At 40.3% G+C, this 27823-nt stretch overlaps 1 protein-coding gene across 3 annotated transcripts; it reads right to left on the bottom strand.

The window, feature by feature from the left end:
• Positions 1 to 16: 16 nt before the first annotated feature.
• Positions 17 to 14840, bottom strand: ANP32E (acidic nuclear phosphoprotein 32 family member E). 3 transcript variants are annotated; one of them, XM_060139070.1, is made up of 7 exons: positions 14479 to 14833; positions 11485 to 11634; positions 10879 to 11001; positions 9596 to 9761; positions 8345 to 8526; positions 3158 to 3212; positions 17 to 2374 (listed from the first exon to the last, which is right to left on the bottom strand). In XM_060139070.1, the coding sequence occupies exons 1-7, from the start codon at positions 14530 to 14532 to the stop codon at positions 2304 to 2306; spliced, it is 801 nt and encodes a 266-aa protein (XP_059995053.1). In that variant the 5' UTR covers positions 14533 to 14833; the 3' UTR covers positions 17 to 2303. The 3 variants fall into 3 exon arrangements, with proteins under 3 accessions (XP_059995053.1, XP_059995054.1, XP_059995055.1); XM_060139071.1 differs by lacking the exon at positions 11485 to 11634 and having other exon boundaries at positions 14479 to 14832; XM_060139072.1 differs by lacking the exons at positions 17 to 2374; positions 3158 to 3212; positions 9596 to 9761 and having other exon boundaries at positions 8362 to 8526; positions 14479 to 14840.
• Positions 14841 to 27823: the final 12983 nt, after the last annotated feature.

The following is a 27823-nucleotide window of genomic DNA, read 5'->3' as shown; positions in this document are numbered from 1 at the left end:
CATACAGTGAAACTAATCATTAACAACAAATCTTCAATTTATTTGAAGCAATTCGGTTTCAAAAACTTTAAGTTACAGCAGTCACAGAAAAAAAAACACGGAACAGTCAGAAATAATAAAAGAATAATGAGGAGTACTGCATTTTTTTGTTTTTAACACTGTCATGGCTTTATTCAAAACACAGTTGCACAAAAGTATTAACTTCAAAGTTTTTAAGGAGGGTTTCGAGGAATTCAACACACTATATACATACTGCCATACAAAGAGCATTAAAATAGGACCAAAAACTTCTACAAAATATAAAACCCACCCTTACTTATTTGCATGAAAATACCACCCACAAAGCTAAGTAAGTCTTAAAAAGTTTTTTGGAGGCTCTAAGTGTTGTTTTCAAACCAAAGAACTCTCATGTTGATTGCACAATAAGATGATTGATAAGAAAGTCAATATATAGATTTAACTTTTAAAATAAGTATTTTATAATCTGGCATACTATGCAATGAGAACCCTTAACGGACTAAAACAGGGCATTATAATTGTTAAAAAGGAGTAAAATGTTAGCCTTTTGGAGATTCCAATCCCCCCACTAAACGTATCCCAACAGTTTTATTTCAGTCAGTTATGCAAATTTTTTAGTTTATCCACAAATAACTTCATCATTTTTTACTTTAAATCCCCAAGTCATACATTTTAAACCAAAAAAGAAGCAATACTATATTCAGTAATTTAAATGTGTCCCAGTACGAAAGTGTAACTTCAATTAATTTGCTGATACTAACTTTTTAAAAACTTACAAATATTCAAAACAAAGGGGAAAAAATTTTTAGATAGCCAAGATTAAGAAAGCAATTGCCTTGAACATGGAGCCTCCACAACAAAAAAAGGGGATGTACTTGCCTACTCATAATATTATATTTAGTAGCTGTATAAGGAAACACACACTCACAGTTATCCCAAATATTTTTCTATTTTTAATGGACATCCACCTGAAACCAAATCTTAATTTTAATATTGATTTAGTTTCAAATATTTTTCCAACTGTCCAGTATATTTCAATTAAATGCTATATCTGGTAATGCTTTAAAACTATAGAAAGAATAATTAAAGGTTCTACTCAGGAAAATTAGAAGTACTTTGCAGAGTGGTATCTAAATCACTTGGGAAGCTAATCTGATTTGAATGTCTCATTAATTATCAACAGGCAATTGTTCTGACTTTTGAGGAACACACATGCTGCTTCCAAGAGCCTCCTCTGCTTCTTTTCTTTCTTCATCCTCCTAATACAGTCTGTACATCTTGTCAAGAAAGAGATTTACAGTAAGCAGAGTCTGTTGCATAAAACTGTATTGATAATAATATTCCTATTTCAGAAAATACTCAATTTCTTTCACTTAGCTTGTTTAAAGCTAAGACAGGTCTGAAAAGGTGGTTGAGGTATAAGACAAAGTCATCTTGGGTGTCCATAAGTTTCCCAACTCTTTTTTGAGAAGAGGGGAGTGAAACAAGAAAGGAAGGTGATCATAAAAGAATCACTGAGAGGAAAACAAAGAATGCACACTTAAAACAAAACAAAATAACAACCGTTGGCAGGTCATGATCTTCGACTTGAAGAAAGGGCTCTCCTACATGTCTCTGAAATCAGTATAAGCAATTTTTCCTTGGAAACTAAAATCTTCTTAGTCACCTGGCTTAAAAGGTTTTAGAAGCCTTCACAAAAGCCATGAACTATATTGTTGAATAGAACCTTTACTATTCTGCTCCTACTTTCCAAGCTACTCATGTGACAAAAAAGCACCCAAATACCCTCAGCCAAAAAAAAAAAGTCACTGCCTTCAAACTAAAGATCTCTGGGTTGCCCCTAAAAAAATAACCAACTTATCATTCAAGAGACTATTTTCATTCCAGATTCCAGCCAACTGTGATTTCAGTTAATTTATAAATAACTTTAAAATCCTATGAATGAAATGCACCATATTACGCCTGTGTAAAAGCAATCATGTTTTAATTATACTAAAAATGACTAACACAGTGAACTTTAATTAGAAAAATTAAGATTCTAAATAAATTGCTAGGGAATTTCACAATGGGGTCAATGAAAATTTGTCTCTACATACAATATGATCATTAACAGACTAGTTAATCTTATTTGGAATGGTAAGGCAAAAATAGTAAAACCACACTTTTCCTATAAAAAGTTACACATTATCTTCTGTAGGGATAGCTATCGTACATGAAGAAACAAAGAAGATGTGATCACTCTATTGCACACCCAGGAACATTAGGGAATCTGGTCTTAGAATGATCTAGTCATCTTCTTCCTCTCCATCATCTTCAGCATCTCGTTTCCTCTTTTCCCCTCGAAGACCTTCTTCTTCTGAAAGAGTAAAAGGAAAACTGTAAAATACTTAATTTTAACAAATGAATATTTGTTAAGCTACAGAATTTTGAATCTTAGTGAAAAGTTAATGGCGTATGAAAATTATAGGTTAAGTTTCTCCTCTGCATTACTTTCAATTTCAGTATTGAAACAGCCTTAATAGACTTAGAAATCCATAAATAATGACAGCTTGCTATGCGCCTTAATAGACTTAGAAATCCATAAATAATGACAGCTTGCTATGCGCCTTAATAGACTTAGAAATCCATAAATAATGACAGCTTGCTATGCACCCTTGTGGCCAAATCATGAAGTACAGATCAAAAAACCAAGGGCTTGACATCATTGGAATTGTTAGTGAATTTTTAAATTTCTTGAAAGGCCTAGGTAAAGAGAAGCAGAGAGCAAATCTAAAACGGGCATTATCTGGAGTTCAACTGTTCTTCTCTTATAAATAAAGTTTCACCCCCTCCAAAATGAAAGGCCCTAAGAAAATAATAAATTGAGCTTATGGTTCCATTATCTCTTCATTCCTGTTTAGAAAATAAATGTTACAAGCTGTTTTTTTTCTTTTAAATGGAATTAATGAATACCCTGAGAAAACTCCTCTTTAAAAAAGGTTTTACACCAAAAAAAAAAAAAAGGTTTTACACCTTTCAAGGAATTCTATTATATGTTACCAACATCAAAGAGATCAGTGATAATTTGAATTATAGACTCATTCTTTAAAATCCATGAATAATAGCTTTTTAGGATTTTTGAATGGCTAATGTAACTCACCCTCTTCTTCTTCTTCTTCCCCTTCTTCAACATAGTCATCATCATCTTCTTCATCCTTGAGATTCAAATATTCAGTTTGAATATGATGCAAATGAACTTATTTTCGAAACAGAAATAGACTCACAGACATAGAAAACAAACTTACGGTTACCAAAGGGGAGAGGGGGTGGGGGAGGGATAAATTAGGAGTTTGGGATTAGCAGATACAAACTACTATATATAAAATAGATAAACAACAAGGTCTTACTGTATAGCACAGGGAACTATATTCAATATCCCGCAATAAACCATAATGAAAAAGAATATGTATATGTATACATATATATGTATAACTGAATCACTTTGCTATATACCAGAAACTAACACAACACTGTAAATCAACTATACTTCAGTTAAAAGAAAAAAATTCAGTTTGAGAATAAATAAGCCATGACATGGGCTATTCACTGTTTGATAATAATACATTCCAATAGGAGCAAAAACTATGGTCATCCTGTGTTCTGACAACCTCTGCCTCACTTACAGAGGTCTTTTTTAAAAACCCAACTAAATCTAGTTTCTTCATGAAAACAAGTTATGTTTGAGACCAGCAACGTTCAAAAGAACTTTCTGCAACAATGGAAATGTTCTGTACCTGTGCTGTCCAATACAGTAACCACTACCCACAGGTGGCTCCTGAGCATTTGAAATGTGACCAGTGCAAATGAGGAACTGAGTTTTAATTTTATTTTACTTTAACTAAATAAACAAATGTGCCCGGTGGCTAATGGACAGAGTAACTTTTGACTATTTCAAAGACACAGTCTTCTGTTTTATAGACTGAGGAAGGATCACCTGAATCTTAGCCTGAACACAGCTACACGTGTTGAATAAGTCACTTAATCTCTCTGGACCTTAGTTTTCCAATCAATGAAAGAAAGTATTCATCTAGAAAGATCTCTAAGTTCCTTCTACATCTAAAAATCTACACATCAAAATAGCAAATGTCAATAAAAATCACAATAAAACTTGATCTACAACCCCTGTGGAATGAGTTGTTCTGGATAGCTAAGATTTAAACATAGCCTTGAAACATCATAACCATTTATTTTTTAATTTAGCCAACTGGGATAAAATCTCTAAAGTACATTGCACACTTCTACCATTTTATGCTAAACCTAACAAATCTTTTTCTTGAATTGTCATAGTCACCATTGTGACCATGAGCAGTACACTAATTAGTATATGCCAATTCTCTCAAAGCCTATCAGTATATATAAGATGGTTTTCTCCTTTTTAAAATGACCCTGGCCTCTACTTTGAGTTGTATCTTTCCATAGTTTTTATGCCTTCTCTTTTGCAGTTAGTTACTATTTCAATTTTAATCTGCTATGGATTCAGAAAATAGATCAACAAGCTTACCAGAGAACTGAATATAAAAGAGAAAACAGGATTAGAATAATGGCTTGAATACTCTCCTACAAAGAAAATGTCTTTTGTTACGTATACCTTTCACAGTTACCGCCTTGTGCTTGGTTGTGTTCCAAATGGTTAAGTTCTAATATATGTTTGAAAAAATGGAATCAAGCTAGGGGTTGATTGGAGGGTCCCCCCTCCAACCCCAAAATAGTTTACCCCTCCTTAAAAATAGTTTAAATGGCAAATGTTAAAAACTGCTGGGTAGTTAGGAAAAACTTGGACAACCCACACTTTTCAAAGTATCCACAGCTCTATTTGTGTCTATAAATATTAAACAGAACCTATTTTTCCAGCATTTAGCTTAAAGCCCCTGAGAAACTAAACTGCATGACACTTATATCAGAAATCATTCTTATACAGTCAATTCAAACACGAAAACATTCCATACCAGAACACCCAAGCTGCCAGGAGCATAAGCAATAGATGGGGTAGCAAATAAACTAAGGAACTACAGTAAAAATCAGGAGAATGTGTGGGCTTACATTTAAAGAAGAAAAGAAAGGAAGAGAAGAGGGGTAGAGGAGAGAGGGGATGGAAGAGTGGGGAAAGAGAGAGGAAAAGAAGGAGAAAGAAAAGGACATTTTAAACATTTCAAATCTGCAAGGAATGATAAATGAGGGTATTTAAATATTTATAATTTTTTAAAAGCCACTTGAAATACTAATCACATTTATTCATGATAATTTAGAAAAGCCCAAGTCTAAAAAGCAAATCACTTCTCTGGATTTTGTTTTAAACAAAACATGATTAATCAATTCATGTTTTTATGCCTTTTAAAAAAATATATCATCTATTAGATTACCAGAGACTTGCTCTGTAAAGATTATGGTCTTAGTTCCTAACTAGTGGGTAATAAAATGTTTCCTCATTTGTACTATGAATAGTTCAAGAACACCATAATTCCCAATTCTTCTAAAGCCCCCATCTCCATTTTTAATGAAGTATACTACACATACATAAGTCCTTCTTTATACATATTAATTCCTTACCTCTGAAGAGCAGCTGAAATAGAAACAAGACTCAAACAAAACAGAGCTAATCAAATACCATTTCTATTTCCTTCTAATTTCTTTTTTAAGTCTTATAGTCTCTGAAGTTTCTCTGGCTCTTAGCTTCTAAAAACAAGACTTCGGGCTTCCCTGGTGGCGCAGTGGTTAAGAATCCGCCTGCTAATGCAGGGGACATGGGTTTGAGCCCTGGTCCAGAAAGATCCCACATGCCGCGGAGCAACTAAGCCCATGTGCCACAACTACTGAGACTGCACTCTAGAGCCTGTGCTCCGCAACGAAGAGTAGCCCCTGCTCGCCGCAACTAGAGAAAGCCGGCATGCAGCAACAAAGACCCAATGCAGCCAGAATACATAAAAATAAAATAAATAAATTTATTTTTAAAAATAAAAACAAGACTTCATTTTAAAAAACATCCAAATTATCTCATCATGATTGAAAACTTCTGGTCCCAGCTACCACATTGACTTAATGTTGTATGTATTATCTTAGAGATGTTTGCTCTATACTCCACATCATTTTTAGTTAATATTTCCCAGTACTCAATGGAATGATAAACATAAACATTTGCAATTAGCTGAAGGTCATTTTTAAATGACTTAATACTATTTAAAGAAGAATTACTGGCAGAGAAAATAAAAAGTCAATTGCAGGGAATTCCCTGGTGGTCCAGTGGTTAGGACTCCGTGCTTCCACTGCAGGGGGCATGGGTTTGATCCCCGGCCAGGGAACTAAGATCCCGCAAGCAGTACAGCACAGCCAAACAAACAAACAAACAAACAAAACAAACCAAAACAAAGTCAAACTGCAAAATAACAAGTCCATTATTTTACTAAGTAAATTAAAACTTAGGGGAAAAATATTCAAGTTGTATGCTGATGTAAACTGAATAGGTTGCCTTTCTCCCTGAATACTTAAAATGCTTAAAAGTTCTGTTCTTCATTATTGTAAAGCTAACTCACGAAAGCCCCAAACAAGTTTAAGTCCCATTTTTTCTACACTAGTTTCATATTTAAAATGGTATCAGAGGGCTTCCCTGGTGGCGCAGTGGTTGAGAATCCGCCTGCCAATGCAGGGGACACGGGTTCAATCCCTGGTCTGGGAAGATCCCACATGCCGTGGAGCAACTAAGCCGGAGCGCCACAACTACTGAGCCTGTGCTCTAGAGCCCATGAGCCACAACTACTGAGCCCGCGTGCCACAACTACTGAAGCCCGTACGCCTAGAGCCCGTGCTCCACAACGAGAGAAGCCACCGCAGTGAGAAGCCTGTGCACAGCAACGAAGAGCAGCCCCCGCTCACCGCAACTAGAGAAAGCCTGCCCGCAGCAAAGAAGACCCAACACTGCCAAAAATAAATAGATAAAATAAATGATAAAATTTTTTAAAAAATGGTATCTGAGAAACATCATCATTAATTAGTGATACTGTCTATCTAACTAATGTAAAAGTCATTAGGAGAACAAACAAAAATACAATTTCTAGTCTAAATAAGAGATGTTATTTTTAATAAATATTACTTTAAATTATGAATTATGAAAACAAAACTCAATAATTTAACATTAGGAGAAAATAACTTATCTAAACTCCCAGGGACTAAAGATCATTTGTTCAAGTCAACTGATTTCCTGTGAACCTACTATGTCCCAGTCAATGTACTGGATGCTGAGATAGAAAAATGAACAGCCCTCCCCTGAAGGAGCTATCTAGTAGAAAGTGGCCAAATAAACAAGTTTTTACAGAAGTGTCTACAGGCAACAGACACCTAATCAAGGTTCAAAGGTAACAGAGGAAGGAGTGACTGTCTCTTAAAAATTACAGAAAGCTTCAATAATGAGGCAACGCCAGAGTTGACTGTTTAAAGATAAGAATCACGAGGCATGATTTGAGTGGTAGTTACACAAGTATGTACATATATAAAATTTCATGGAGTTGTACATAAAATCAGTCCACTTTACATGCTTTAGTATATTTATGTTTACCTGAGAAAAAAGAAAGTAAAGTTCATCAGAAGGCATGGGTAGAAAGTCATTTCAGATAGAGTAAACAATGTGTATACAGACAGAAAGGCATTAATAGCTTCGTGTGATGATTTAATTTGGTATTGAGGGAGATGAAGCTAGAGAAGGTAGCAGAGGCTAGATAATGAAGGGCCTTGTATGTCTTGGTGGCAACAGGGAAACATTAAAGGGTTTCAAGCAGGCCAGTGATATGATCACATTTGCATGCAGACTACACAGGCAAGCACTATGGAGGATACAACAAAGTGGTGACGCTGTTCTCAAAGAGACCATTTAGAAAACTACTAGAAAAGCATAAGCAAGAAATAATTAGGGGAAAGTTTTCATGAGTGCCTATAACGTGCCAGCAACTAGATACTTTACACATGTTAGTTTGTTAAATCCTTAACGACCCTATGAAGTTGGTATAATCTCAGTTTTATAAATGCAGAAACTGAGGCTCAGAAACATTTGTAAAATGTTTCCACTGTCCCATGCTGCTGAGAGAAGAACCGATTTGAAAGCTATCTAGGAGGTAAAATCATAGGGTTTATTATTATCTGGATATAATATGAACTGAGGGGCAGTGGGAAAAAAGATAGGCACACGCACATACACACAAGTTAGAAACAACTCTCAGATTTCTACACAGCTTACTTTTTATATTACTTAACCCTATGCCTAAACAGTTAATTTTCAGTGCACATAAGAAGGTCTATTCACCTGAATTTCTTCTTTCATTAAGTATGAGAGGCCCACCTCCTCTTCTCCCTCTCCCAGTTCTGAGCCTGCTTCATCTTCATCCTCATCCTCATCCTCGTCCTCCTCCTCTTCTTCCTCTTCCTCATATCCTTCAGGTGGACCAGCTTCATCTTCCTCTTCCTCTTCATCATCTTCATCTCCATCTTTAAAAATATTTTAAAAGATAAGCAAATGTCCAGGCAAATGTTTTTGCCTTGGCCCCTCAAACTCGTAAGCCAATGGGTAGAAAGTATATCAGGGTGATTTTTTTTTTTTTTTAAGATTTCTCTTTTATAACATCCCATTTACTGTTTGAGAAATATGGTGTCTAAATATTAAAATTTTCCCAACGTATAGATTTTTCATCAAAACATTACATGGACTGAAGTTTATTTTACTTTGTGGACACTTCAAAATCTGCCTGTCCATCATTCCATCATTTTATAACACTGTTTATCTATCAAATTCTTCTTACATGTGAAAAACTTTTCAACCAGTAGTAACAGTGTCCCATTACTGACAACAGCTTTTCTGTCATCAGATCTATTAGTCACCCATTTATCCAAAAATGTATATTCAACTCTCTAGAGCATTTCCATCACCACCACCACCCCCCCAAAAAAAACATATCCATTAACAGTCACTCACCATCCTCCTCTCCCGCAGCCCTGACAACCGTTAATCTACTTTCTGTCTCTATGAATTTGCCTCTTCTGGGCATTTCATATAAATGGTGTCATACAATATGTGGCTTGAGTACGGCTTCTTTCACTTAGCAGAATGTTTTCAAGGTTCACACACTGTAGCATGTATCAGTACTTCAATCATTTTTGTGGCCGAATAATATTCCATTGTATGGATTTATCACATTTTGTTCATTCATCAGTTGATAGACACTTGGGTTGTTTCTACTTTGTGACTTGTATGGATAATTATGTGATGAATGGTTCTTTTTTTTTTTTTAGTACTATTTTAAAAGTTACCACTTTTACTGGGTGGTGGTTAAGTTTACAGAAATATAAAATTTCATGGAGCTTAATATTATAACAATCATTAAATTCCCCAAAGCTATCAGAAATCTGAATGAATATGAGACTAGGGCTATGAGTTTTTAAATTTTTGTCTTACTAACGTCTTTTTTTCCCCACACCTAAATACCCAGGCCCAATCTAATCTGCCAGCTAGACTGGAGGCTATAACTGTGACACATTTATGAGTATTAAGAATGATTACCTTCATCATCCTCTTCTTCTGAGTCTGGTGCTTCATTATCCTCCTGGTCAAATCCATCTAAGTATGTGATTTGCTGTAGCAGTTCAAAAATACTTTCTCTATAATCTTCCAGGTTTGTGATCTCACAGTTAAACAAGTCAAGACTCTTCAAATTCTTAAGATTTTGCTGGAAAAGTAAAAAGTTAAAAATTACATTCAAGATTTAAAAACTCATGTTATTTATTTTTAATTCATGAACCAGAACATGTATAAAACTTTAAATCAAGAGAATGATTTTTGGATTTTTAGAATTTTATAATGAAGGGTTATTATATCAAGCACAGCTAATTCTCTTAATGAGGCCCTGGCACCTAAACTCCACGGGAGTAGGAACTTTGTTTTGGCAACTGCTGTATCTCTAGCACCTGGCTTAGTGCCTTACTCATAGTATGCACTCAGTATACTTTGTTGACTGAATCTGTGCCTAAATAGGCAACAACAATAACATGGTTAGTTTAAATCCACAGTCAAGCTTATTTTCAACAATTTCAACCTCCTCCCAAGCTTTTTTTAAAAAATCAGAGCAACAATTTTCAGAGTTTCACTTCATCCCCTTTTCCTTCCCTCATACCAGGAAACAAAGGAGCAAATAAAAATAATCAAGAAGAAAGAAAAAGGAATAGAATTTAAGAAAATACTGGAAATTTTAAAACCAGATATTCAGCTCCTGAAGTTGATGATAAAATAAATTTCTCACTGATTTAAAAATTTATCTGGGGCTTCCCTGGTGGCGCAGTGGTTAGGAATCCACCTGCCAATGCAGGTGACACAGGTTCGAGCCCTGGTCTGGGAAGATCCCACATGCCGCGGAGCAACTAAGCCCATGCGCCACAACTACTGAGCCTGCGCTCTAGAGCCCGCGACCCACAACTACTGAAACCCGCGCACCTAGAGTCCGTGCTCCGCAACAAGAGAAGCCACCGCAATATGAAGCCCGCGCACCACAACGAAGAGTAGCCCCCGCTCTCCGCCAAGTAGAGAAAGCCCGCGCGCAGCAACAAAGACCCAACGCAGCCAAAAAACATAAAATAAAATCGTAAAGTAAATAAATTTATTTTTAAAAAATTTATCTGAATGTTTTACTCCAAAGGAAAATAAAGCAGTATCATCTAGATCACGACATATAAGAGATTCAGAAGTTTCAAATGAGTGACATAAATACAAGTCAGTAAGATAAAATTCAAGCAAATCTCAGAAAAATTCAACCAAAAAAAGCAAGTCCAGAGACAAACCTTTCCACTTACCAGAGCTTCTACTGTACTAAGATCTTTGATTTTGTTTCCACTCAAATTGAGGTAGGTAAGGTTTGGACATTTCTCTGCCAGGACTTCCAAGCCTCCCGAGATTATATTGTCACTAAGTTCCAACTATAAATTCAACATGGGGAGAAAACAAAGAATGGTGAAGGCTTAGGACACATCAAAGATTTCTCAAATGTATCAATTTAAAGAAGAAAACAATTGTCATTCTCTCTGGCTTCAAGGGACTGTCACAGTCTTTAATTTCCAAAATCCCACCTATGACTGCCAAATAAAATATTAGAATCTCTATATAACAGACTTCTAACTCAGTTTTGGTTCCAGTTGTATAATAGTTGGATTTTATGTTTCAAAGAAAAACATTTGGTAGATGTTAAATTCATGCCATAAAGCGATTTCATTAGTCAATTTAAATTTCCAAAAGTAATATGACAGCTGATTTCAAAATCCTACAAAACCCCATTTTCCTACCTCTAGAAACTTAGAACCTTCTAATTAAAATGCAGAATGGTTGTTTCATTTGGGAAAAAAATATACATAATAGCCCACGGCATCAAAATCATGATGCTTTCACGCCTAGTGCCAGCTTACCTTTCGAAGTTTATTTAAGCTGGGCAGCCGGGCCAGTGAACTTAGTTCCACATTAGCCATACTCAGAAACTCTAGTTTTTTAAAAGTATCATTCAGGCCCTCAATTTCCCCATTGACACAGAGGCAATTATCAAGGACCAACTCTGTCACCTATAAGAGAGAATATGAATGATTCTTTAGTTTGCAGTCTGTTTAGCAAAAGACCTGGGTCCTGACACTCTGGAAATGTGAATATTAAAACCATCAATTCCCTCATATAGATCCTTTTCATTCTCCCCCCAAATTGAAATACAGTCTTAAGTCATCATTATAAGTTAACTTTTTAAATTTAAACTTGGACTAAGAAGTTCAATGCCTGCTTCAAATCACTAATAAAAAAATTTTAATTGCATAAAAAATAAGACTTTGAAAAAGGTCCCATGTGAAAATTGTTTCTGACCCTCATGAAAAAGACCCTCAACATCAGGGCATATATTTATGCATGAGGGGATACCAAGGCTACTGAGAAAGGATTTAAGTGAGTCCTAAAACAGCAGAGAGAAGAAAGGAAATTGTTTTATTCACTTTTTCAGTTTAAACCCCCTTATTTTGGTTGATAAATGTCACCAAAACTCAAAAATACCTTGTTACCCTTCATGAAGAAATGTTAGAAAGCTCCTTCTGAGACAGCCCAGCGTTCATGTGTTATTTGTTCTAATATCGAGGCGAAACAATATCACCCAGGACAACACATCCTTGACAAAATGCTATTTTTCCCTGCCACCCTGGTAGAATTTTTGTGACTTCTCCCCAGTCTTGGGAAGGGGTTGCTGGATCCTCTCTTAGGTCAGAGTTGTAACAAAACTTTCCGGTGTGGGCCTAAATGGACTTAATCTTAAGAGGGAGGCAGGAAACCCTGGCTCTCCATTCTCAATGCAAAAATATGTTTGAGGTATTTTGAGAAATAAAAATTAGCAACAAGGAATGCTACCTTCTCTATTTGAACATGACATAATTATTTCAGGAAGCAAAGAAGGCATCATAATCTGTTTAGAGAGGAGGAAGCCAAGGCCCAGAGGGTAAGCATGACTGCCTAGGGTCAGTCACAGTATGTGGCAGAGCTGTGCCTCCACTTTGTCTTCTGACTCCTAGTCTAGCTGAGTGGAGGAGAGAGGGCCACTAGGTTTGGTGTCAGAAAACCAGTTCTTCCACTTGAGTAAGTAACTTCACTGCCCTGAGACTCCTTTTGCTAATTTGGATTCTACAACAATACCATCCACCTTACAAGTCTGTCGGAAGGAGGAAACAACAAACACGAAAAGTGCTTTGTAAACTGTAAAGGGCTATACAAATAGAAGACCGTTATTACACCACAGGGGAAGGAGGAGAGGCTGCAAAAAGGCAACATCCGGCACTCCCCAAAACTGGCAAGGAAATTACTAGGGATAGGATAGGTATAAGAATGGGGAAGGAGGGGCAAACCCACTTTTCCAACCCAAGACATAAAAGAGTATTCGAAATGTGTGCTTCTTTGAGACAGCATTTTAACTTTGATTTTGTTTGTTTTTTCCTTAAGCCCCTAAAGACTAGGCCCTAGGAAACTTCAAGTTATCTGTGGGATGATAGTAGTGACTGTTTCCTCCTCCCTGCTATCTACCAATTTCAGCAAAACAGAGACTTTTTAAAAAGTACATAAGGACCTTGGATTCCCACCCTTCACGCCGCCACAGCCCACCGAACAGACCCTACTCATCCTCCACACTGGTATGCACAAGCACCACCTCCACCCCTGCTGGAAAAAAATTATATCCCTTATATTGCAATTCTGGGGTTTATTTCAGAGGCCGCAATCAGCAAGACCCTATAGACATTTTCCTCTGCGATCAGAAATGCGAGGTTCCTCGTTGGCCATGGGCCCCGCTCTCGCGACCTGCCGCTCCGACCGACGGGAAACCCCACAAGGGGCGGGGACTCCCCAAGGAAAAAGGGGGTCGCCTCCCAGCCCGCGTTCCCCTAGCGCCTCCGCCCCGGGCGGGGAGAGCTGGGTGAAGCCGAGGAGGCGCCCGCGAAAAGGAGGCGGAAACGCCTCCCGCCCGACCCCCGAAAAGTTGACCACGACCCCGCCTCACGTGGCCCCTCCCAACCCCGTCTCTTTAACTAAGGCGACAGCAGCGAGAGCGCATCATTTAGTTTCGCCGAGCCCATCTTGAAAACACGAAACTTCTACGACCCATTTGTTGAGTTTTGTCAAACCGTCTCCAGGGATCAAAATTGGAGTTGCAGCCACCACTACGACACGCCGAATTTCGTTACACCGCGGGGGGACGAAGGGGATAAAGCCTCGTGTCCTCTCCCCACCTTCGGCCACTGCGACGAGTCCCAAAACTTACCCGCGGCCGAAGAACGGGCCGCTGACCCAGATTCCGCCTGGCGGCGGGCGGCGCGCACCGCTTCCCGGGGGAGTGGGCGCCGCCAGCAGTGGGCCGTCCGCGGACTCCGCGAGCGACCCCAGCCCGCGCCCGGCGCGACGTCGTCCAACGCCCAGGGGACTCGAGGCCGGAGACGCCCCCCAACCCAAAAAAAAGAGTTGGCAGCACTGCAGAAAAGTTGGACTAACTTCTCAGGCGACGATGGCTGCGGCAGAGGCGAGTGGGACTGGGGGGTCGCGCCCACGCCGCCGGCCCCAAGGAGCTGGAACGTGAGGAGCGAAGCGGCCGAGCGGCCCCCAACACCCCGCTTCCCGCCTCCACGAGGCCAGGACGTCTGACTCGAGGAGAGGCGAAGGGGCTTAGCCCCCAAGCACACACAAAAACGCCCCTAGAAACTTAAACCCTTCGCCATTTTAAGTAAAAGATTTTAATGATTTAAAAGTTAAAATTAAATATTTTCCCCCAGCCCTACCCCCAGATGGGGGTTAATTCATTACCCCGCCCCACACACCCTCCAGGACCCCCAGAAACCCGATCCTCCGAATACAGGGCTGGTGAGGAAGGGGAGGGGGCTGAGTCATCTCACCTCCTCCGGGGCTCTGTCCCTTAACTCCAGGTTAATCCTCTTCTTCATCTCCATGTCCTCCTCCTGCTCTTCTGCTACTACTCTCCTCCCTTACCTTTTCCTGCCTTTCCCACTACCCCCAACCCTAAAATTTTAAAAGATTTGGAAATGAATGAAAAGAAATGCAAATATAAACGCCCACCACCACCACCAGATAGGTGTGGGGGAGAAAGAAGGGAATAGCAAATGGAGTCCAAGGAGTTGGGACTCTAACTCAGCTGCCCCCACCTTCTTGTCCACACACTCGCGCGCGCACTCACACGCACACACATACACACACCCGCAGTTCCTTCCCCTTCAATGGCTGCTCGGAGACTGAGCCTCCATGACACGGCACCGCCAACCCCCTGGCCTACACTCCACCCACCTCCCGAATGTATTGGTTGATTCTTCAGCATCTCACTACTCCATTGGGTTACATAAATGTCTATCAGTCTTTAGGGAGGACCTGAGCCAGAAACACTGTGCCTATTGGCTACGACCAAGCGCGCAGTTAACTCCGATAGGTCCAGGAAGGTGTTCGTCCCGGGGAAATGATTTTGAATCCCAGTAGCCCCCCTCCTTTTCTTTGTGTGATTGGCGCGCTTTCCCTAGGCGACCGGACGGTTTTGAAGCCTGTCGGGTTTCTTTTTGTTTTTGTTTTGCCTGATTTTAGTGTTAAAGGAAGGAAGAAAGCATCCTTCTGACGTGTGGAAGTTGCGAGACAGATAATTTAGCACACGGCACCCACCCCGCTCTTGGCGGTTTTAAAGCACAACTCCTGCTTTGCAGCCAAAGTGTACAGCAACGTGCACATCACATAAAAAGGACGCCTTCGTGGCACTGTCCTGCCGGAGATAGGCTTCTGGTGCAGAACCAGAGCAGGGATAAAGATGGTAGTTTAACTTCCAGCAGGAAGGACTGAACGATTTTGAAAGCAGTTGGGTGAGGTATAAGTTAGGCACCTTTAAATAAAACTATCCTGGAGGAATTGTTACTGAGGTAATTGTTGCTGTAATAAACACTAAGACCTTGGAGGGAAAACAGTGCTGGCCTAACGAAAATGAGACATCAACGCACATAGAAATGGTACTGCAATGCCTATCCTTTCTAAAATCCCTTTGGTTGGTTTCCATGGAAATCTGTAGTTTAAATGTGCTTTTAAAAGTCTGTCAATGTGGAATATAAAAGAGGTGTAAGAATGATTTTAAAAAATTTTGTCTTGAGAGTCTAGTTTTTCTTAGTTCTTGCTTAAATTCTGTCCTTTCCATTCCTTTATACCTTTCTCAGGGTAAATACCCAAAGAAATTCCAGATGATTTGGGGAAGGAAGTGGGTGACTTAGTACAACCTCTCCCAGAGCTGAATGTTTTATTTGCTATTTTTCCAGCTTCTCAAGTTAGAGACCTTAGGATACAGATTTCTAACCACTCCACACCACCTCTCCTCCCATACTGAGACACACAGCTCCTCAAATAGGCTTACATTTAAAATGTAAATATCTGGTATTTGGCATGTTAAGTACTTTAAAGGAAAACAAAATAGTGATTGTCTTTTCCTTGCCAAGTGTTTCCTTTGAATTCCCTGAAAAGGAAATTTTATGAAGATGAAAACAAAGCGGGAGAGGGAGAGCTTTTGGTATAAAATGACATGGCAGGGGGCAGGTATTTGGAGTTAGTTTAGTTAGTTAGTTTGTTTGTTTGTTTGAATACAGGCCAAAGGAAGCCAAGATGATATAAAACTGAACCAAAATGAACTGAGGAACAGTTCAAGGAAGAGTTTAAAAAACAAGAGAAGGAAAAAAGGGGCTACAAAGAAACCTGGAAGCACATTTTAGTACCAGCTTAGGAAGAAGTCCTGTGTTCTGATCCCCCTAGCCATTGCAGAGTCTGGAACTCTGGAATGGAATCTCAGAGAGAGTTCAGGGAAGGAGATTCAGATTTGGGAGTCATCCACATATGAGTGATAGTTGAGGGCATGAGAACAAAATAAGATGTCCACAGAGAATGTATATAAGAAGACTTACCAGGCAAAGGAGAGCAAAACATGGTTGAGGGGAAAGAGGAGAGAGAAGTTAAGTTGTCTACCATAGTTGTCAAAGAAATTGAGGAGCAGGTAGAAAAGAAGGAGGTGAATTTGTGGGGAAAAAATGTATGGAAGCCAAAGAATTTCAAGGGGGTTAAATGGTAGGGCTTTTGTAACAGAACACAGTAGACAGAATGCGAGAGTGGGCTAGAAATACTGAATGTGAGGAAAGGCCATGAATTCATTTCCCCACTGGATAGTAGCTGCAGAAAGTACACCATAGTAAGCATAAACAGGGATCCACGAAAGTGGGCCTTACCCCCCATACCCATTGTCCCCACCCTCATATCATCTCTTATCTCCATTACCTCAATACCCTGAAACTTTCTAGTCTTAATCAAGAAACCAGGATAAAAAAGATGCAGGGGAATAGAAATTCCCCACAGGGCTAGTACACAGAAAGAAAGGTGCCCGGGAAGGGGTTGGATGAAGAAGAATACTACCAGACTAGCAGACAGGTGTATGGAGCTAAATGAAGGATAAAAGAATGAAATACAGTCAGACATGGAAACAACCTAAATGTCCATTACAGATGAATGGATAAAGAAGATGTAGTGTGCATGTGTATGTGTGTGTGTGTGTGTGTGTGTGTGTATACCTTTAAAAATGAAATAATGCCATTTGTAGCTACATGGATGGACCTAGAGATTATCATACTAAGTGAAGTAAGTCATAAAGAAAAAGACAAATACCATTTGATATCACTTATATGTGGATGCTAAAATATGACACAAATGAACTTATCTATGACACAGAAACAGACTCATAGGCATAGAGAACAGACTTGTGGTTGCCAAGAGGGAGGGATGGATTGGGAGTTTGGGACTAGCAGATGCAAACTATTGTATATAGAATGAATACACAACAAGGTCCTATTGTATAGCACAGGAAACTATATTCAATATCCTATAATAAACCATAATGGAAAATATGAAAAAGAATATATATATAGGGACTTCCCTGGTGGCTCAGTGGTTAAGACGTCACACTCCCAATGCAGGGAGGCGGAGTTCGATGCCTGGTCAGGAAACTAGATCCTACAGGCATGCTGCAACTAAGAGTTCACATGCCACAAATAAAGAGCCTGTGAGCCGCAACTAAGGAGCCTGCCTGCCACAACTAAGACCTGGCGCAACCAAAAAAATAAATAAAAGAATATATACATATATATATAACTGAATCACTTTGCTGTACAGCGGAAACTAACACAACATTGTAAATCAACCATACTTTAATTTTTTTAATTTCTTTAAATTAAAAAAAAAGAAATAGAGTCAGGAAAAAAGCCAAACTTGTGAAGTAAAACATGTTTTAAGCTGAAGTAATGAGGCAGGGTTTAAATGGTAGAATAAAGAGTGAGGTTAAGGATTCAGGAGTCAAGGAGCAAGGAGTGGAATGAATGAGAGGACAGTTCAGAACACTCCTTTAATGCACCAATAAGAAGCATGCATCAGGATATTATTAACTCAACATCTTTAACGTTCAAAAACTAAAGTCATTTCCGCTGCCGAATATCTTCTGTTGCCTCTCCAGATCCACCCTTCACCCTTCTCCACCCTGCTCTGCTACCCAAAACCCACGTGAACTGCATCAAGTCCTATGACTTCCTGCATTGGGTCCATGGGGGAGGGGCACTGACAGGAAATTGGAAGTCTGCAGGAGACTGAGGTTGGAGTATTTTTTCCCCAACTGCCTCTGTGTCAGGTGGGTACAAGAGGACCAACTCCTTCTACTGAAAGCCACAGATCTGTTTGGGGCTATAGCCAACACTGTGATGCACCACCCAGATTTTCCTTCAGGAACGAGGACTTATTCCATGGTACTGGGAGTACTGCCGGAAGATGACCTTCAGCTGTCAGTACTTGTAGGGGTTGCCTCAGCTGAAGAAAGTTGCCTTGCCCAAGGTTATACCTCCTTCTGGGGGCATCCTACATCCAGTGAGTGATCAACACTGGGGTATAAAGGCCCAGCCAGCCCTTTTGCCCTGACAAGACTTATTCATCCCAGCTCTAGAGCACCCCCAGGGGTTGACTGAGAATTTTGTTGGACTGCATTGCCATTCAGTTTCTCCCACAGCTTAATCCTGCTTCCTTCTCCTCCCTTCCACAGGTATTGGTCCCAAGAGCATTCCCCTGAAAATATCAGTAAATATCCCGAATGCTATTTCCATCTCACAGTTGAGTTCCTAGGGAACCAAACATGTGACAGAGCCCCTCTCCACATAGCTACCCTCTGAGAAAGCCCAAACTGACCTATGGGAGAAACTACATGGAGAAGCCTCCAGCCTACATGGAGAGGTGAGAGGTACCCAGCCAGCCCTCAGTCTCTCCAGGCCCCACTGTTTCCAGCTCCAGCCACTGTCTGATTGCAACCACATAAGAAATCCAGAGCCAGACCACCCAGCTGAACCTGTCCCCAATTCCTGTCCCACAAAAACCGTGAGAGAGAATAAAATGATCATTTAAACCTCTAAATTCGGAGTTGTTATACAGCAATTGTAACTTGAACAACCCCCTCGATCACATTTTTCTGATCAAGACTCACTAGTGCCCTTTTGCTCTGTACTGGTGATAGTCATTCTACTCTTTTTAGTTTTTAGTTTTGCTTATGCTGTTCTTCTACTTTAACCAAAATGATTTTTACCTCCTCTGAATCCTTAGGACTTATTAAACGTATTCAGCGTTTATCCTATGCTGCCTTGCAACGTCTCATAGGTGTTATCTAATTCAATTTGCCCAACCAGATTGGAATTTCCTAGAGAAAAACCAAGTCAGTAACTTGGTTTCCTCTGGCATCACTCACAGGCCTTAGCACAGTGCTGAGCACACAGTGGGTACTCAAGACGTGTTCAGTAATTGATTATGTCTCAAATAACTCTGAGATGGTAGTTTAAATTCATACTTCCATTAGGAAATACAGAGTTTGGTTGATGCCTTCTTGAGGAATAAGTAATAGGAGCTAAGGATAACTGCAAACTTCTCTTCCTCTTAACTTTTTACCTTTCCGTTTTCCAAACTAGTTAATTCGCAGTCTCAAGACAAAACTAAGCTGGTGCAACTAATGCCAGTGCATTTTCTCCAGAGTTCAGGCTGATTTAGAACCACGAGAAACTTTTCCTACCCATACCTCTGAGAAATCCCAGAAAACCATCCAACAGGGTCGCTACTGCCCCTCTTGGCACCAGGATAGATGATCAATACTCAAAGAATATGAACAATTCTACAGGCTCATTGTGCTAATATTCTGTGAAAAGCTTCCAGGTCAACACCCGTCAAGGCAAAGTAAGTTGTTATATTTGTATAGGATCTTAGAGTTAAGGGCTATATATCTCTATATCTATATCTATACCTATATCTATAACTATCTAAAATGAGCTACCTTTCCAAAGGAAAAAAAGGAAGTTTATTGTGGCTAAATGGTGGGGTAAATTGTCTCCAAAGATGGCCATGGACGATTTCTCCCACCCTGTGCATATATGGCACTCATCCCATCAAGAAGTGGAGTGTATTTCCCCTCCCATTGAATCTGGGATAGCTTTGTGATTTGCTTTCACCAATAGAATGTAGTGGAAATAACACTGTGCAAGTTCTGGGCCTAGCCCTTAAGAGGCCTGGTATTTTCTGTTTTTGCTCTCTTAGGGATCAGTTCTCAAATAAAGAAGTTCAACTAGGCTGCTGGAGAGAGAGGCCATATTTAGAGAGAGGCCCTAGAGGATGAGAGACTATAAAGAGAAAGAGAGCCCAGACATCCCCCAAGCTGTCCCAGCCACCCCCGTGGAGGTCCCAGCCATGTGAGTGAAGCCATCTTGGATCGTCCAGCCCTTGTCAAGCTGTCCCAGCCAACATCATGTGGAGTGGAGATGAGCCATTCTACCATGCCCTGCCCAAATTTCAGAATCTTAAGTAAATAAAGCATGGTTTTGGTTTTTTTTTTTCCGGCCACACCGCACGGCCTGCAGGATCTTAGTTCCCTGACCAGGGACTGAACTTGGGCCTGGCAGTGAAAGCACCAAGTCCTAACCACTGGACCACCAGGGAGTTCCCAGCACAGTTGTTGTTGTGGGGTTTTTTTGTTTTTTTTTTGTTTGTTTTTTTTGGTTGTGTTGGGTCTTCGCTGCTGCACGCAGGCTTTCTCCAGTAGCAGCGAGCAGAGGCTACTCTTCGTTGCCGTGCACGGGCTCCTCATTGCAGTGGCTTCTCGTTGCAGAGCACGGGCTGTAGGCATGTGGGCTTCAGTAGTCACGGCACGCAGGCTCAGTAGTTGTGGCTCTCGAGCTCAAGAGCACAGGCTCAGTGGTTGTGGCGCACGGGCTTAGTTGCTCCGCGGCATGTGGGATCTTCCTGGACCAGGGATTGAACCACGTCCCCTGCATTGGCAGGCGGATTCTCAACCACTCAACCACTGCACCACCAGGGAAGCCCCACGGTTGTTATTTTAAACTACTCAGTTTTGAGGTGATTTGTTAGCAATGGATAACTAAACAATAGCAAAACTAGGGATACACTCAAGGTCCTACGATTAGTGCTTTGTGAAGATGAATCTGAAACCCGGTTCCTCTGATCAAAGTTCACATCTTTTTCCGAAGGTGACCATTATAATCCTGTTTAATTCATGTACACAAAATGTTCTGCTCCCTAAAATATTCTTACCCCATTAATGCCCAAAATGCCACACATAGATATTCAATCTTATGACCCCTGTTGAGATGTAAGAACTCCACTAAATTTTAATTTAGTTGAAGATATTTATCAGATTTTTTTTGAGAAAAGGGTTTGATTGGCACCATGAATACTATAAAATGATTGAACTGCCACACATTTTCCAGGTTTTTTTCAATCTCATTCTTTCTTTAATTTGGGAACCTTTTCTCTGTAGGGATTTTCAATGAGTGGCGAAAAGGGAAGCATACCATTACAATAAACTCTTGAGTTTTGCTGTATGAATACCAAATTCTAGGAAATATCTGCAAAAGGATAAAATTCTAGGTTGATATTCCCCAGTTTGAGTCACCTCTTTATGAGGTGTACAAAGGGAGTACAAAACAGTTTTAACATTAGTCAAAGTAAAACAAAATTGGGAGAGTAAGTCTCCTAGAAATAAATCTATATTGCAATATCAAATAGAAATGATTTAGAAATGATTTAGAGATTTTGCACTCTAAGAATTATTGCATCATTGCATTTCTCCAGTAGCACAGATAATAGTTACCTTAAAAAAAATGTGTAACCTTGATAACAAGGTAACTTTCAAAAAATAACTTGAAACTTCTAGTTAAACATGGAGAATTTAATATAGTACATACTTACCTCCATTCCTTCCCAAACCTACTAAAATGACTTTGAAGGAATAAACTTAAACACAAAATGACAAAGAGACTGAACAAGTAGAAGACAGTTGATGAGAGAGCCCAACAAAATTATGGAATCTGTGAAGCTGATGAACCATGTAGTTCAGAAAGGCTTTCTCCTCACTTCTGATGTTTTCCTTCTTGAAAAAAAAGAGCTCAGTTAGTACAGCTGGGCCTCTCCCAGTCCTTTGTTCATCCACCCTAAGTGGAGTATTCCACTTCCTTCCATCCTCTGTGCTCCTGGGAGAGAGAGCCTTTTCATCAGAACACACATTCTGCTGTGTTCCTCCACACTGAGGTCTGCCCCAATCCAGGCTGCCTGATTCTGGGGTACAGTTAGCAGGCCCACTGACTGTCAAACTAAGCTGCATCCTCCAATCTGGCCTCCAACAGTAACAAAGGAGATATGTTGACCTCCATATTTACTTTTTGCTTTATTTCTCAACTTGTTCAGGATGCTTGCACAAAGAAGGAATGCTATTATTGGGACCCCCTCAGAGACCCCATTAGACTAGAGGTAATTGTCTTAGCAGAGAGGAGAAAGTTGAAACCTTACTGCCTGCAGGAGATTGAGAGACAAACTGATTTACACTGTAGAATCCCACAAAGATTTTGAATTTGGAAACACTAAGAATCCTTGAAGATGAGGGTGAGCATAGGGCTAAAACAGAAGAAACAGGGCTTCCCTGGTGGCACAGTGGTTAAGAATCCGCCTGCCAATGCAGGGAACACGGGATTGAGCTCTGATTCGGGAAGATCCCACATGCCACGGAGCAACTAAGCCCATGTGCCACAGCTACTGAACCTGTGCTCTAAAGCCCGCGAGCCACAACTACTGAGCCCTCATGCCACAACTACTGAAGCCCACACACCTACAGCCTGTGCTCCACAACAAGAGAATCCACCGCAATGAAAGGCCCGCACACCGCAACGAAGAGTAGTCCCCGCTCGCCGCAACTAGAGAAAGCCCACGCACAGCAACGAAGACCCAACGAAGCCAAAAATAAATAAATAGTACACACCCCAAATTAAACCCAAAATGAAATATCACTACACACCTATTAGATTGGCTACTTTTTTTTCAACTGACTGTATCAAGTGCTGGAGCAACCAGAGCTCTCAAACACTGCTGGTGGGAATAAAAAACACTATGAAGAACAGTTTGGCAGTTTTCACAAAGTTAAACATACACTTACCACACGACCCAGCACTAGGTATTTAGTTAAGAACAATAAAAACATACGTCCACTCAAAAACCTGTACTTGAATGTTTATAGTGGTTTTACTTGTGGTTCCTGAAAACTAAAAACAGCCCACATATTCTTCAACTAGTGAATGGATAAACCAACTGTGTACAACTGTATAACAGAAAAACTCAGCAGTAAAATGAAGCAAACTCCTGATACGCAACAACATGAATGAATGCTGAGTGAAAGAAACCTGACTCAAAAGGCTACATGCTGTATAATTTAATACATAAGACATTCTGGAAAAGGCAAACTTATAGGGTGAGAAACAGAGCAGGAATTATGTCCGGGACAGGGTGATGTCCTGATTATGATGGTGGTTACACGGCTTTATGCATTTGTCAAAACTCATAGAACTCTACACTAAAAAGGGTGGGGCTTCCCTGGCGGTGCAGTGGTTGAGAGCCTGCCTGCCGATGCAAGGGACACGGGTTCGTGCCCTGGTCCGGGAAGATCCCACATGCCACGGAGCAGCTGGGCCCATGAGCCACGGCCGCTGAGCCTGCGCGTCCGGAGCCTGTGCTCCGCAATGGGAGAGGCCACAACAGTGAGAGGCCCGCGTACCGCAAAAAAAAGAAGGGTGAATTTTACTCCATGTAAATTACACCTCCAGAAACCTGACTTTAACAAAAGGAATGAGTTTGAAATTTTTCATAATAAAGAGTTTTTTTGAAAAGTATACACCCTCTTTCAATTCTACTTCTAGGAAAGAGTTGGACAAATGTGTAAATATATATGAACAAGAATATTCTGATTGAAGTATTGTTTGTCATAGGTAAAAATTTTTTAAAAAATGAAAAACACCTACCAGTCCAAAGGCAGAGGATTAGTTAAACACATTGGGTTTCTACTATACAATACTATGCAGTTCAAATTGCTGACAGGGATATATATTTATTGACATAGAAGAATGTTCACAAAGTAGTGTCAAGAAAAAAGGTTATAGGCCCATTATGTATATAGCTTGGTCCTATTTTTGTAAAAAAAATAATATTTATACACACAAAATATATGCATTTAGATATAGCGTCATAGAAAAAAGATTGTAAGTTAGTAGAATGGTAACAGTGGTTATCTCTAATTAGGAGAATTTTGAGTGATGTTATTTTTCTTTTTTGCTTTTTGGAATCTTCTCTTTTCCTTAAAATAATCAGGTATTATTTGTATATTGTAAAATAATAATTAAGAGGAAAAGTGACAAGCCATTGCTAAGATCTGATATTCTCTACCATTCTGGAGCCAACTCCAACATTTCCTTTTTATTTTTTAAAAAAGGAACAAAAAGAAATTCTTGCCAATGTGCATGGATTTGTAACCAGCCAGTGATGGTGCTATTTAAATAAAATATATGTAATACATGAAACAATAAGCATGTTTGATGGTAGAAAAATGGGGAGAATGCAGGATCTATGAGCTCATAAATAACTGCATTTCACTTTTGCAGGTATTGCCTTACAAATGACTCGAACCTTTAAAAAAAAAAAAGGTTTGTTGGTTTTGTATTTGTATTTCCTCCTCAAAGCAATGACTCCCCACCAGCTACAGGGAATTAACTGAGGCAGAAGCAGCCAGAGTCAAAAATGTCATCTGTTTCCTTTAAAGGTTTTTGGTTTTGTTTTTAAAGTATCTTACATTTTGAGTGGTGAGTCTGTCAGAGCCTGCTGCTTTGTCCTAGTAATATTTCTACATGACCCCAGCCAAGCCACTTTACCTTTCAAGACTCAAGCTCTTTTTTTTTTTTTTTGCGGTAGGCGGGGCTCTCGCTGTTGTGGCCTCTCCCGTTGCGGAGCACAGGCTCCGGACGCGCAGGCTCAGCGGCCATGGCTCATGGGCCCAGCCGCTCTGCGGCACGTGGGATCCTCCAGGACCGGGGCACGAAGCCGTGTCCCCTGCGTCGGCAGGCGGACTCTCAACCACCGCGCCACCAGGGAAGCCCTCATGCTCTTTTTTTAAAAAAAAGTATAGATATTTTGAAGCAAATAAAATGTCGATGAAAGCACAGCAAGCTCTTTTCCTTTAAGGTTTCAAAGAAAACCCAAATCATTTGTCACAATCTGATCTGAGAACAGACTTCTTATTTGGGGGATGATTAAACCAGTAATAAGCTACCATCGTCACAAGATTTTGCTATATTATCATCTGATTCCTATTCCTATAGCAATTCAGACATAACAATTCTTTAAAAAACAAAGAAAAATATCTTTAACTAGAATCTTCTCACTATTGAAGGGAAGTGGCATAAGTGTTACTGTCTTTTGCTTGGGTTGGAACACAACCTTCATTTGAGTTAGATGAATGGTAGAGAATAAAAAGAAAAGGGAGAAGTCAGGCAGAATGAGGAGGCCACCAGAGTAGATGGAACAAATTATTATAATTCCAGGGCACCATGATATCCTTCCTTGCAGAGGAAGCAGTTTATTAAATATACTAAGGAGAATCCTGCTTTGACATAACGTATCCTTTGGCGTCATCTCAGAGACAGTGAAGCATGGGTCTGCCTGCTGTGGAGTGCACTTTTTATGTTCTCATATATAACTATAGGCCCTGGTTACGCACCCATCCTGTGGAAAGATTGTTGACATCAGCTAAAGAAAATCTCACTGCCAATTGTCCACCCCCCTTGGTTCACATAACACTTTGTTCTACCACTATTTAGAACTTCTCACTGTTGTATTCCAGTAATTGGGTAAGGTATCTGCATCCCCTAAAGAGATTGTGAAGTTCTTGAGGGCTGGGATTATGTCATTAATTTTTTCTTTCTAGGGCCTGCCATGTTGCCTAGCACCTAGAAGTACTCAATATATGTTTGTAAACTAGTGAAAGTATTGTCGCTAACCTTTGCAGAAGGGACTGCAAGAACAACTCCAGATGGCTGGAATCTCTACAAAGAATGGCAAACTCCTGGGAATTCCCTGGCAGTCCAGTGGTTAGGTCTTGGTGCTTTCACTTCCGTGGCCCAGGTTCAATCCCTGGCTGGGGAACTAAGATCAAGCCAGGCCGTGCAGCAAAAAAAAGAAAGAAAAAGCAAACTCCTTACCACCTCTGCTCCTCCAATAGGTGTAGAGCACTGATTCTCAAGTGTGGGCCCTCAGACCAGTACCATCTAACAGGTCACCAGGGGACCTATTAGAAATGCAAGTCTCTGGGCCGTTCTCACCTTCTGAGAAGGACCACATTCTGCCTATGGAATGTGTCTCTCTGCTTTCACTTTCAGGGATTCAAGAATCCCTCTTGAATTCTTTCCTGAGTGAAGCCAAGGACCCTCACTTGGCAGCCTGTCCCAGGAACTTGCCCAAGACCTGGAACATGACCATCCTCTTGTGCCCCATTTTCCTCCAACCTCTTTACAAAGCGTTATTAATAAATCTACTTTTTACCTATCAAAAAATGCAAATCTCTGGACATACTCCAAACCTACAGAATCAGAAACCTTGGGTCAGAGGCCCAGAAATCCGAATTTTAACAGGCTTTCCAGGTGATTCTGATGTACAATGACGTTTGAAAACCAAAAAGAGAAAGTTCAATGGCGCCTATGTCCTTTTTCTGGTTTAGCTTAGCAGCTCTATGACTAGCCATGGGAGAATCCATAAATCCTTCAAAACTCAGTCTTTATAGGGTATAACAAGAGAGTTGAAATGATGCCTGAGGACCCTCCTGGCCTAAAATTCTGGGAAAAGGCAGAAAGAAAGTAAATAAATATTCCAGTGACTAGACGCATTCATTCAATCAGCAAATATTTATGTACCAGGCAGTGTTCTGAGCATGGAATTAATGCATGACACAAAGTTACTCCTTTTTAATTAAAGTTGCAACATTTCAGACCACAAACTTTGACCTGTCTTCTGTCTACAAGATTCTCATACTGAATCTGTCATGCGATGTGAACTGGAAAACCGAGAAAATGATCCAGAGTTCTGACCAGCCCCTCCCCCAAATTACTTTGACTTTAATTCTTGAAAGCTTTTGTGTTTGCTTAAGGGCCTTCAGTACCAGTGTGTTAGAAGACAAGCGTGTGATAATAAATGCGATTATCAAAATAGACTATCTCTATGTTACTATGTTACTCTATGTTACTACTCTGTGTTACTATGTTACTCACGGCGCAAAGTTGCTTGCCCTTTTAGGAAACTGAATCCATCTAATTCTGTCTCATCGATTCTCTCTTCTAGGCAATTAGTCACCACCTGTACTGTTTGAGCAAATTTCTGTGTTGACCATTCCTCTTTCCTTTTGATCTGCCTCCCTCCCTCGCTGAACTCTCATATTCCCCACCACACAAACTCAGAGCACTTAGTGGGTTACTGCAAGGTGTTTTAGACTATTTACCGTATTTAGTAAGTTTAAATATCCTTTTAAGAAAGGACCCTTTAAGGGACTTCCCTGGTGGAGCAGTGGTTAAGAATCAGCCTGCCAATGCAGGGAACATGGGTTCGAGCCCTGGTCCGGGATCCCACATACCGCGGGGCAACTAAGCCCGTGCACCACAATTACTGAGCCTGCGCTCTAGAGCCCGTGAGCCACAACTACTGAAGCCCTCAAGACACAACAACTGAGGCTGCGTGCCACAACTACTAAAGCCCACGCGCCTAGAGCCCGTGCTCTGCAACAAGCCACCGCAATGAGAAGCCCATGCACCGTAACGAAGAGTA

This window comes from Lagenorhynchus albirostris, chromosome 2 (genome assembly GCF_949774975.1).
Source record: "Lagenorhynchus albirostris chromosome 2, mLagAlb1.1, whole genome shotgun sequence".
In the NCBI taxonomy this organism is placed as follows: Eukaryota; Metazoa; Chordata; class Mammalia; order Artiodactyla; family Delphinidae; genus Lagenorhynchus; species Lagenorhynchus albirostris.
This window is presented reverse-complemented; position numbering and strand designations above follow the sequence as displayed.